This window comes from Macrotis lagotis, chromosome 7 (genome assembly GCF_037893015.1).
Source record: "Macrotis lagotis isolate mMagLag1 chromosome 7, bilby.v1.9.chrom.fasta, whole genome shotgun sequence".
Taxonomy (NCBI): domain Eukaryota; kingdom Metazoa; phylum Chordata; class Mammalia; order Peramelemorphia; family Peramelidae; genus Macrotis; species Macrotis lagotis.
Window position 1 is genome coordinate 27333783 of NC_133664.1, and position 12648 is coordinate 27346430.

Sequence of the window (12648 nt, forward strand, 5' to 3'; positions counted from 1 at the left end):
GGAGTTATTATTGGTGGATTGCAATAGATGAACGAGGTTCTCATACCAGCACAAATCATAAGTCCTCAAACTTAACAGTTATGATAAGGAATAACACTGATATATGTGGAAATACATCATTAACATGGTAATTATATTATATTATATATATATATATACACATATTATAAGTTCATATGTGCAGGTATATATAAACCTAAACATATCTGTATATATATATATATATATATATATATATATATATATATATATATATCCCCATACATCTCCATATATTTACATATATGTATATGTCTAGGTTCATTCAAAAATGATTGCTTCCCCACCCCACTCTATATATGAATGTATGGAAAATCACTTTAAATACTTCTCAGCTCCTTTTCATGGCTCACATATACTTTAACAAAACTGCCTAATAATGCTGGCCCCCAGGGGGCACCAACCTCTTAGTAATGTTTTCCAAGATAGTTGATAGTTGTGCTCCAGGGATAGCCTTAGCTTCCTCCTATTGGATTTAGAATGATTCCAGAGTCCCATCCAAGGTCTCAGGATGACCTCTGAGGTTCCCTAACGGTCTCCCTTGGCTTTGTTATGGAGCCCAGGTGCTTGTCCAGACTCAACTCAAAATGATTGTGTTCCCCCCATGCTCTCTTTCCCCCACCCCAGCTTTCCCCCACTCTACACAAGCTGAAAGGATTGTGAGGTCCAGGCCATCCCATCACTATCACTGCTACCCTTGGGTTTTCTGATAAATTGATTCTATGGAACCAGAAGTTACTTTCTGTTTTGAGAATATGAGGAGATGGGGAAGGGGGAAGTATACCAAATAGGATCAAGTATAGATGCAGATTTTTAGGGTCAAAAAGAACAGTAGAGGTCATAGAACCAGACATCTAGTGCTGGCAGGGGACATGTATTCCAAATCCCTCATTTTACAGATGAGGAAACTGAGGTCAAAAATGCTAATTAATTTTTCCAAGGTCACTCAGGCAGCTATGTAACGGAACAAGGATGTGAACTGAGGTCCTGGCACGCCAGATCCAGATTTTTTCACTCCTGTGCCAAGCCCCCTCTCCCATATACGTGGTTTTGAAAAGTAGATGCTTGAAAATTCTCAGATCTTGGTTGGAAGCTGACAAGGAACCTGGTGTTCTTTGGTGGGTCAGTATTTTAGTCACTGGGAGCAAATAGAGGGTAGGACACATGAGGGATATTTAGGCAATGCAAAAACAAAACTTATCAACAAAAATTTATTTCTTTTTTTTAAAAAGACTGAGAGAGAATTTTTATTCAGCAGATGCTTAAGGTACAGCTCCCCGATTTACAGAAAGTTGTATTAATGCATCTTTCATTATGATAGAGCTTTTGGCCATAAAAGTCAACTCTGAGTATAGAAAAGGCAAGTGAATCCATAGCATCATTCTCTGTCCAATAAATTACTCTGTTTTACATGGTTCAAAGTTAGGTTTTTATTTGGTTTTAAATTAAAAAAATAAATTTCATTATTAAATAGTGAAATGAATCTAACTAATGTTTACATAGTAGCTTACTTAGGAATATACCACCAGAGGAAACATTATGGTGTAGGCCACCAAAATTAAAATCATTTTAATGTTAGATTTTTTTTTAAGCCCAACAGTGGCATAATTCAATTAAACTGAAATGCAAAGTCTTAAATGTATACAATGGAGGTGGGCGGTAAACCATTTGGTTTAATGCAACCCAAAACTAATTTCTGTGTCAAAGTTAGTCATTCCCAATACTATACCACAGTGCTAATGTCATCGGCTTCATCTGCTTTCTTTTGCCTGCTTGGCAGGGATTTCAAATATTCTAGGTGCCTCCTAGCATCCTCTTGATTCTGCCGAACATAATATACCACATAGGATATCACCATGGTGAACCAGCCAAACATGGTGACCAGCATGGCATAGTCAGTAGTCTTTTTGGGAAGGTTACAGAGGTCAGCATCATTGGCAGCATTAAGGAAAGGCCTCCCGGCGTGTTCGTCCAGCACGGAAGTCTTACAGATGACATTGTTAGCTGTCTCATGGTTGGATGCCATGCTCTTCAAAACCTGCTGTAAAGTACAGTCACAATGCCAGGGATTGTTGGCGATCCTGGCCCTGGCCTTCAGGTTGTTGAAAGCATTTTTGTGAACACTCTGAATGCGGTTGTCAGATAAGTCCAGTGTTTGCAGGGTCTCGGCCACCCCCTTGAAGGCATGTTCATCTATAAACTCGATACCATTTTTGGACAAATTGAGAACTCGGAGCTGATGCAAGTCCTTAAAAATCTCATTAGGGATGGACGTTATCTGATTAGAGTCTAAGTAAAGGAGTACTGTTTCAGGAGGAAGATCTCTGGGGATCTCCTTGAGGTTCGCATTGCTACAGGTGACATTTAAACCTCCAGAGGAAGAACAAAGACAGCCTTTGGGACACATACTGGCTGAATGAAAGCACAGTATCATGAGGACAAAACTTTGTAGGAGGAGACACATGGAGAGGGAACGAGTTAACCACAGGTCTACCAGATGCATGCTGGGACGTCAGCATAATCACAAGCCCATTCCTCATTTACCCCGACAAAGGTAGCAAAGGGTCCAGCCGGAGTCAAAAGAATGCCTCCTTGCTTTAGCTAATGGATCAATAGGCTGCCAACGTGTGTGCGTCTTCCTTGCTCTCCTCCTCCTTACAGAGATATCTGAAGAAAAAAAAAATCAAAAGCAATTAGTTCATTTTGGAAGGGAGGATCATGGAGCATCATAAATATAAACCTAGAGATGACTTCAGAGGTCATGAGCTTCCTTCACGGCATGGCTCCAATGTTAAGGTCTTTCCTGACCCTCCCTCTTCCCCAGTTTCTAGGACCTCCCCCCAAATCACCTTAAATCTGTTGGTCCCTGAACTTATAGGTACTTGATACTGCTGGCTGGATTTTAAACACCTTCAGACATCATTCATGTTTTGCCTTGTGTCTTTTAGACATGATAACCTCTGCCATCCCCAAGGATTTTATGTAGTGTTTAGCAAATAATAGTTGCTTAATAAGTGCTTATGAACTGACCCAGCACTTAGCACAGTGCCTATTTCAAAGCTTGTGGATTGAGTACCTCACTCCCTCATTTTGCAGATGAGGAACCTGAGGCTGAAAGTTCAAGTTGCTCATGGGTAGATCAGAGATACAGCTCTAGAATGATGACTTTAACAGTCAGAGAGCAAGACTTGAATTTGAATTCCACCTGAGACATTTACTAACTGTGTGACTAAGTCCTTTTTATAACTCTCATTGGTTAAATGAGAGTAACAATAGCTTCTGCCTATAGATATTGTGAAGATGAAATGATATAATAAAGATGAAGTGTTTTCAAGTCTTAAAATGGTATGCAACATTGGCCAATATTATTATTATTATTATTATTATCATGATCTTTAGTAATAGTGAAGTTCATTAATAAAAATAAATGATAATGATGATGATGATAGTGATGGGGATGATTATAGTAGAAGCAGGAGGAGAAGGAGGAGGAGTAATAATGACCTAAGTCCTTTGATTCAAAGGTCAGTATTCTTTCCATTGGAGAATTCCAGAAGCCAGATTACAATTTTAAAATGCTCCAAGGAATCTGGTATTCTATATGGACTGGAAAGACCATGAAATAGCTGATTTTCATCAATGCCAATGGGAGTTATCGATATAATGGGAGTTTCCCATATGAATATCTGGTCCCTAACAGAGTCATCAATAAAGGACAACATTTCTAAATTATATAGTTTTGATTAGACTCCATTACAGTAGGCTGCTGTGGCTCTCTACCTTCCCCTTCATATCCCGTGTATCACCAAAGTACAAGAATAATAAAATCCAATGACATTCCCCTGCCATCTCTCCTTCTCAAAACAACCAATGTATATGTCAATACCCTTTAACCTTGTATTTTGATAATACTGAGAAATCACACTAATATTTTGTGGTTTATGATCACAGAAAGGAATACTTTGTAACTGTTTAAGAATAGATATGGAAATTTTAACTGAGGAAAGAGGGTTTTTTATTTTTTAAATTTAAGGCAATGGGGTAAGTGACATTCCCAAGATCACACAGTTAGTCATTAAGTGTCTAAGGTTGGATTTGAACTCAGGTTTTTTTTTTTTAATTTATTTAAGGCAATGGGGTAAGTGACATTCCCAAGGTAACACACTTAGTCATTAAGTATCTAAGGTTGGATTTGAACTCAGGTCCTCCTGACTCCAGACCAGTGCTCTATCTACTGTACCACCTAGCTTCCCCCTAGAAAGAGTTTTTTAAATATATGAATCACTAAATGAATTAAAGAATGAACAAGGGCAGTGAATGTTAGGTTATTGGATAACAGCATATGCTGAAGAAGTCTTTCCCTTGGGTCACTAACTTTGTACAAGGGCTTAAAGAGAATTCTCTATTCCCAAAGAATCCCATATCCCTTTTAAACCGTGTATGTCTTTCTTCCTAACCAAATGTTCAGATGTTAGAGATCCACAAACCTTTATAATTTTCTCAGCACTAGGAATTATGTAACACGAATACTAAGCACCATCAGCCTATCAAGTTTCAAAAACAAGAGAAATTTGTGTCTTCCTATTTAAATAAAGTAATGAATTTCTATTTGTGGCAGCACCATACATTTCTACCTTTGTATCCAGACGGCAGCTCAAGCTGGGTAAAGTATATTTATGTAGAAATGACAGACAGGGAGGCCCACTAGGAAGAGGAATCCTTCTAAACATCCACAGAATGTGAGGAAGTTTGCAGAACCCTGACTTCTGGTAGTGTTTATGTGAGTAATGAGGGTAGTGTTCATGTGCTCTATGTGTTCATGGGAGACTGACTCCCACCAACAATGCTCAGCAGCAAGAGTTCTCCAGGGAATGGTCAAATCATTCACAATGATATCATGATGTCTCAAAAAAGTGTTTAAATCATTATGAAATTTTAACAGATAAAGTATGTCATTTTTAAAGTGGAAGGAGTGAGGTTTGGAAACATAAAATGAACAATGGTAGAGTGTGGGAATTTCTAAACAACTGGGAATCCTTCGAGTGAAGAATGGATCAAAACTGTGTTAAAAATGAATGTTAAAATTGTTTTTACATGCAACTGGGGAAATCAAATACTAAAAAATGAATCATGGTATGGTGGATTTAGAAACAGAAGGTCTTTGAGTCCAATCATTTTACAGATAAGGAATATGACTTGCCTAAGATCACAAAGCTAGGTAAATCTCCTATAGGAGGTCACATTTGAGCTCAAGTTTTCAAGACTCCAAACACTTACTATACCATGCTATCCTTCTTTATTGATTCCCTTGTCCCTACCTTTTGGGGGATCAGACCTTTGATTTTGATCTAGAAGGGAAATCACAGTAAGGAAGTTCCCGTCATCAATCAACATCTGGACCTACTTGGCACTGAGAGCTTAAGCAACTCTTCTAGGATCAAAGGCAATATATGTCAGAGGTTGGCAGATACCTTAGGGTCTTGGCCCTGGGTTGGTTCTTGGTCAACTATCCACTGTCTCTGATTTTTTAAAAATTTTAATTATTAAGCCAATGGCATTAAATGACTTGCCCAAGTTCCCACCACTAGGTAATTACATTATTACGTCTCTGAGGTCAGATTTCAACTCAGGTCCTCCTGACTCCAGGGCCAGTGCTCTATCCACTGCACCACCTAGCTGCCCCATCTCTGAAGTTTTTGAAGATAAGTCAGTTTTCCATGATTTAAGCATTTTACAAAGTATGACTTCTTTAGCCTTTTCAAGTTTCCTAGTTAAGGCTAGAGTCAACAGGATGCAATGACGATCTGAATCTGAATCCTTCTGGTAGAAGGGGAAGACTGTATTTGACCAAAATGACTTAAGAGCTACCCATGCTCCCCCCAAAGTAACGAATCAGTCTTTAGATAACAGGGATATTTAAAAGGGCGCAACGCCAGGTTTCACCCACATGTAACATAGATAGTCTAACTTGTGATCACAGATTCAAAGCCATAAGGAATTTCTGAAACCACTGACATCATCCACCTCCTAATAAGGAAGGGAATATAAGTGGGTTGCCTAGAGTTGTAGGGCTAATAATTGGTCAATTCAAGATTTGAAACTAGAGCTCTCTTTTGACTGTCAATTTGGTGCTAATGCTCCACTTTGAAGAATTATCATGAGGAACAAATAATACTGTATATATATATATATATATATATATATATATATATATATATATATATATATATATATATATATATATATATATATATATATGTATGTGTGTGTGTGTTATGAATTATTACTCTGAAAACTTTAAAGTATAACATAAATCCTAACTGTTGATGTTGAATCAAGTAAACAGAGCACTTTGCAGGATCAAAGTCAATATATGTCAGTGGTGGCAGATAGTTCACCTGTGAAGTAAACAAGTTATTTTTCCCATTTTACTAAGAAAATGAGGCTCAGGAAAGGGCCGGGAACTCAACTCAGGTCATACAACTACTAAAATGGCAAGCCCCAATCAGGAACCCATGTTTTCTAATTTCAAAAACAAGCTTCTTTCTATCCTGCCCTGCTATTTCCAAAGTTTTTATGATCAAATCTTGCCTGTGTAAATTACCCCTAACCCAGATTATCTTTTTAGATTGAGAAAGTTTTAGGGGCGGCTAGGTGGCACAGTGGATAAAGCATCGGCCCTGGAGTCAGGAGGACCTGGGTTCAAATCCGGTCTCAGACACTTAATAATGACCTAGCTGTGTGGCCTTGAGCAAGCCACTTAACCCCATTTGCCTTGCAAAAACCTAAAAAACAAAGAGAGAAAATTTTATAAGAAATGAAGCTTATCTTTTGAGATTGAGAAAGGTTTATCAGAAATGAAATCAAGGGAAAGCCATCACTAGGTTTCCAAAGGGGGAAGCTAGGGGATCAAATTAGAGACTCCCCTTGAGGCACGGAGAGCAACCAGGACTGGCACCACCTTCATTTCATAGATTATGGGCTGAAGACTTGGATTCAAGGGTATGCCCTAGGTCAAAGAACTAATAAGTGCAGAAGATACTGTTTGAGTCAAAGACATCTGACTCCAACTCCTGGGTTCTTGAGGGGAGAAAAGTATAATAGAGGAAGGAGGAAAGAGATAAACAGAGATGTAGCAAAATTGGTATAGACAGACTATTAGATAGAAGCCCATCTAGGATGACTTTTTAATACTTATTTTTCTATTCATCTATTATGAATTTTCTCTTGTCCTCTCCTCTTCTTTTCTCTTGTCCCCTCTTCCCTTCTCCCCTTCCCTTTTCTCTTTTCTCTTCTGTATTATCTTCCTTTCTCCTTTCTTCTCCTCTTCATTTACTCTTTCTCTCCTGTGAATAGTTTTCAAGGAGATTGTTAACTTGAATAAAAAATTCTTTATCATCACTCACTTCTAGCTGATGCTTAGCATTTTCTTCAATTACTGAAAAACATGTTGTTGAGATATGCTCTATGGGCTTCCCCAGATTGACTAACAAAAGGGGTCCAGGAATCTTTGAAATATTTCAGAATCTCTACCTGGTTTTTAAAGCAAAGCAAATCTGAAAATGCTGAATTTGAAAAACAGAAAACAATCTCTTCTCCTGAGAATTCGTTTTCTCTTATCTAGTCAGGGGTAGGGATGAGGGTGGGGATGGAATGGGGATGGGATGGGAAAGGAGTGCTAATGACCTTGTCATGGTTCATAGCAAGGAAGCCAGTTCATTTACTACCAACATGAGATCTCTAACCCGAGTCACATCCTCTGGAAAGCTTGTATCCATGGGGGAGGGAGGCACAGGGGGCTTCTCTAGGTCTATGTTCTTCTGCCCTAAACTGGCTTACTTGGTCTGAGTCCACTTTAGCCCAGTCATTGGTTGCTCTTGACCTATGGTTCCCTCGAGGGAACCTTGTCCCCAGGAAGGACTCTGTCAGGCAGGATTCAGTAACCCGACTAGGCCTGCATGGTCTTTAAAATCCAACACACACTAGAATTTTATTTTATTATGGGTCAGTTACCCCACAGGACACAGAACTGTGCTAAAGGCTCTCCTCCTTCACAGCTGACTGATGCTTTGAGTCACAAATAGGAAGGTTTGATACGAATGAAGCATTTTAAATAGTCCCCACTCCTAGAAAACAATGAGGTTGGCATTCTCAAGTTGAAGATTTGAGGATGACTCTGGCACCTCACCCTGCTGAAGCAGAGTTGAGACTCCCTGCCTACTCTCCCACTCTGATTCTCTTTGGGGGAGTTGCTGCCTCTGGTGGCACTGATGCAATTAAAGGGGGAATAGAAAAGGCCATATTAAGACTTAAGAGAGAATCTTTACTGTAAAAAAATTGACAAGTGAGATCTAGTCTATTGGCAAAAAATGCTCGGAGTCAGGATGACCTGAGGTTAAATCCCAACTGACACGTGCCGGCTGTGTGACCACAGCCAAGTAGGTAAAGCTCTCTGTGTGGCAAAAACCTGTAGGATACAAGGGAATAGCATGATTTGGAGTCAAATCCTCTTCTCTGGACCTAAGCCAGGTCTGTAAAATCAAGTGAATGGAGCAGACAGACATCCTATTCGAAATCTACGTTCCTCTCCCTTCCGGGAGATCAAATCTTATCTCCGTTACCTCCCAGGGCTGTCATGAAGCTCATAGGAGATAATGAATATAAAGTTCTATGGAAACTTTCAATAAAAACAATATGAAAGTTTTCATTCATTGGTCAGATCAGCCAGAGGTGGCTCTCCCAAAGTACTCCCAGAATGCCGAGTCACCTCTATTCAGGAAACTGCTGGAGAAAATCGTCAGGATCGATAAAGGTAATAATAACATCTTTACCCGGATACTAGAGGAACTGACCATTTGACCTGCAACAGAGATGATTTTTCAAGCTTGCCAAAAGACTGCACCACTGTCAACAACAACATAAAACAAATTTCCCCTTCTATTTTATTTATTTTTAGTAGTCTATTTCTAAAACGACTCGACATCTCCAGATTTATTCTCTTCCCCCTCTTCATCTCTGCAAACCTTCCTTTGTCACAAGGAAAAAATCAGCCAATATAACGGATGCAACATTTTCAATTCCCTGTAATGCAAAATCACATGGAGTTCTTATCTATTCTAAATTCAGTGTCCTATGATAGATCCCTACCTGTTATCATTTATTGCTGACCCAGGGCAATAAGAAAACTCCTTTGACCCTAGATAAAAATTACTTAACTCTTAGCTAAGAGTCTTCTGACAACTGTCATCTTCTACAGGGTCAGCTTCAGAGGAATTCTGCTTGCCCGATGACCATGACACAATGAACATGCCTGTTTTCATTAGAAGGATACCTTTTGGCGGGGGGTGTCTAAAAGAATTATAATTTGGATGCACCAGGATTGGAAGGGACCTGATAGATTAAGAATTCCATCTCCCTTAAATAAAAAAAAAATAAACCTAAAAAAAAAGGGGGCGGCTAGGTGGTGCAGTGGATAAAGCACCGGCCCTGGAGTCAGGAGTACCTGGGTTCAAATCTGGTCTCAGACACTTAATAATTACCTAGCTGTGTAGCCTTGGGCAAGCCACTTAAACCCATTTGCCTTGCAAAAATAAAAAAAACAAACCTAAGAATTCCATCTCCCTCATTTTACAGATGAGGAAACTGAGGCTGAGAAGGTGTAGTCAGATTTAAAAAAAACTGCCCAAAATTACATATAAGTTGGAGAGTTGAGATTTGAATCCAATTCTTCCTGTCTTTGAAACCAGTCATATTTTTACTGAGCTAAAGGATTATAAGATTTTTAGAGATGAATGGAACTTTTGAATTCCCCTCATTCTCCTAATGATATAACTAGGTTGTGTAATGGATAGAACACTAGATCTAGAGTCTTAGACACATGTTATATATATATATGGTCCTGAGCAAGTCACTTAATTCTAACCTGCCTCAATTTCTTCATTTGTAAAATGGGAATAATAACAATCATCTCTCAGGGGTCTTGTGAGGATAAAATAAGATAAATATTTGTAAGATGCTTTATAAATCACTTTTAATCATTATATAAATACTATTAGCTAAGTAACTGAAATCCAGGGAGGAAAATGCTCAAAGTCACACAGGAATAAGCTGAACCCAGAATTTCCAAGTCCTAAGTTTGGTTAGGGTTTCTCAGTTTTTGTTTTTTTACTTATCCACTGCACTTCCATCCCCATTTAGGAATGAGCAGTGAACAGTTTTTTTTTTAATTTTCTGTTCTAAAGTTACAAGATGGATAAATATGGAGGTGAAATGACTAGAAATGTTACCAAACTCTAAAAAGTAGAGATTAATGTGAGATGAAAACATAATGAACTGAGTTGTTAATCATCAAAAAAATGACATTAGCTAAAGCAAAGCCAAGTAGCAGTACTTTGGTGGAACCAGAATCTCTTTACCAAATACCATAGAGTGCTGAAGAAGGACCTGGAAGTGTATGGAGCCATCCATCAACCACTCTATTCATCTGCATAGAGAGCTTCCCTCCCTCCCACTTGTTCTTTCAAAATCAGCTTTGCAGTGAGTTTGGAAATGCTACTCAGTGTCTTAGTGAGAGAGAGAGACAAAAATAGAGAAGAACGGAGAGACAGATACAGAGAATCTGACAGAGACAGAGAAATGGAGATAGAGACAGAGACAGAGAGAAAATGAGTGACTGAGAGACAGAGACAGAGAGACAGAAAATCATAGCGTGAATGAGCATGAGGCAGGAAGAACAACTAAATAGGAAACAAAGGATGCATCTGCAAAGTTAAAACTGGATGGTACCCCAGAGCTACCCCTATTTTGCAGATGAGGAAGATGAGGTCCGGAGAAATTAAACCAGTCATTCAAAGTCACAGAGAAAAAAAAAAGCAAAAAGCATCAGAATTTGAATCCAGCTCCTCTGCTTCCACATCATAGACTCAAACAACAAGCATTCATTAAACTGCTACAATGGTAGGAACTGCACTAAGTTCTGGGAATTTAAGGAGCAAACAGTCCCTGGCCCCATGAAGCTAAAATTCCATCAGAGAAGACAGCAAATAGACTTTTGATTGTATTTAAAAGAATGCACTGTCTTTTCCATTCCATATTACTTCTCTCGGAGAAGAGAAGTATCCCATACTCTCTGTTTCCAGATGGCACTATTTGGCGGAGCAGCTGGTGGGTCTACAAGCCTCACATACCTCATGTCTCAGTTCAGACTGAAGTGTCTATGTGTACTTCGGAAGGTTGATTCAATTCAACATCACCCTTCCTTTCTTTAGAGGGGAGGGATGTCTAGACTGCTAAAAATGACTTTATCTGGGTAATACACTGACTGACATTCTACTGGCTTTACAAGACAATTTGGAAGTGTTCTGAATTTTTACACTTATATACACATTGAGGAGGAGACAGACAGAATTGACTAACACCATTTCTAGGTGATGGGACACAATGGCAATGGAGTTAATGGATGAAAGTAGCTATCCCACATCTGACTTTAAAAGTACCTTACTATTTCTGAGCCTCAGTTCATGAACTGCAGAAGGAAGGAGTTGGACAGGGTGGTCTGGTGAGCTCCCTTTCATTTCCAAGGACCACCCACTCTGGGACATTTGGAACTTTAATCTGGTTTGTTTCCTAAGGTGACAGAGTAGATTGTTAGGCCTGGAGACAGGAAGATTCATCTTCCTGAATTCAATCCAGCCTCATACAATTCCTAGCTGTGTGACCTGAGCAAATCAATTAAACCTGTTTGCCTCAGTTTCCTCATCTGTAAAATAAGCTAGAGAAGGAAGTGACAAACCACTCCGGATTTATTAACAAGAAAACTACAAATGGGATCAAAAAGAATCAGACATAACTGAAAAAGTCGGACAAGTGATCAAAGTCAGGAAGTCACAAAGTCAAGGAAACCACTAATATGGTAAAAGTAGTTATTGTTCGTTAAACAATTCTAATTCACCCATAATTCCTCATAATGCATTCCCTTCTATTCTCAAGATAGCCAAGAGATTGTAGGCCATTCAAGACAATAATCATGCCTATGATGATGATGATGATGATGATGATGATGATAGAAGGAAGAACCAGAATGACCATGGGAAAGAGATAGCTGACCTCAATATACATACAGCACACAGTAGGTGTTTAATAAATATTTGCTGTCATGTGAGAAATACAATAAAATATAAAAAGAATGAAAACAAGCAATAGCAATACAAGTTTATTTTTTAAATCAACAGATATAAACAAAAACAGAAAAGAAGAAAGGAAACATAGTAAGTATGGCCCAGAGTAAAGAATTTTTCTTTGGCATTAGAATCTGTGGATTGAATCCTGGCTTTGCTATTTACTCCGGTGTTACTTTGAACATTTCACTTAATTGCTCTTAGCCCTAATTTTCTCCTCTTTAATATGAGGAGGGAGTGGATTGAATGACCACTCATCCTGTTCAGTTCTAAAATGATGATTCTAAAAAAGAAGCTATTCTCTTCTCAAGGTAGGAAATCACAGAATCCATAATTGGGAACCCAGAGGGACATTGAAGTTCATATCCTCAAACCTTGCTCCAGTTGATAGATGAAGAAACCAAAACCCATAAAGATGAAATAATTCCTCCAA

The 12648-nt window shown here is 38.7% G+C and overlaps 1 protein-coding gene across 2 annotated transcripts in view; it reads right to left on the reverse strand.

Annotated features, from left to right (window-relative positions):
* Window positions 1-735: 735 nt before the first annotated feature.
* LRRC3B (leucine rich repeat containing 3B) overlaps window positions 736-12648 on the reverse strand; it is a 102767-nt gene continuing 90854 nt past the window's right edge. For both annotated transcript variants that reach the window (XM_074195054.1, XM_074195053.1), the window contains exon 2: window positions 736-2706. In XM_074195054.1, the coding sequence (XP_074051155.1) occupies window positions 1763-2542 (780 nt within the window). In that variant the 5' untranslated portion in view covers window positions 2543-2706 and the 3' untranslated portion in view covers window positions 736-1762. The remainder of the gene's footprint in view (window positions 2707-12648) is intronic.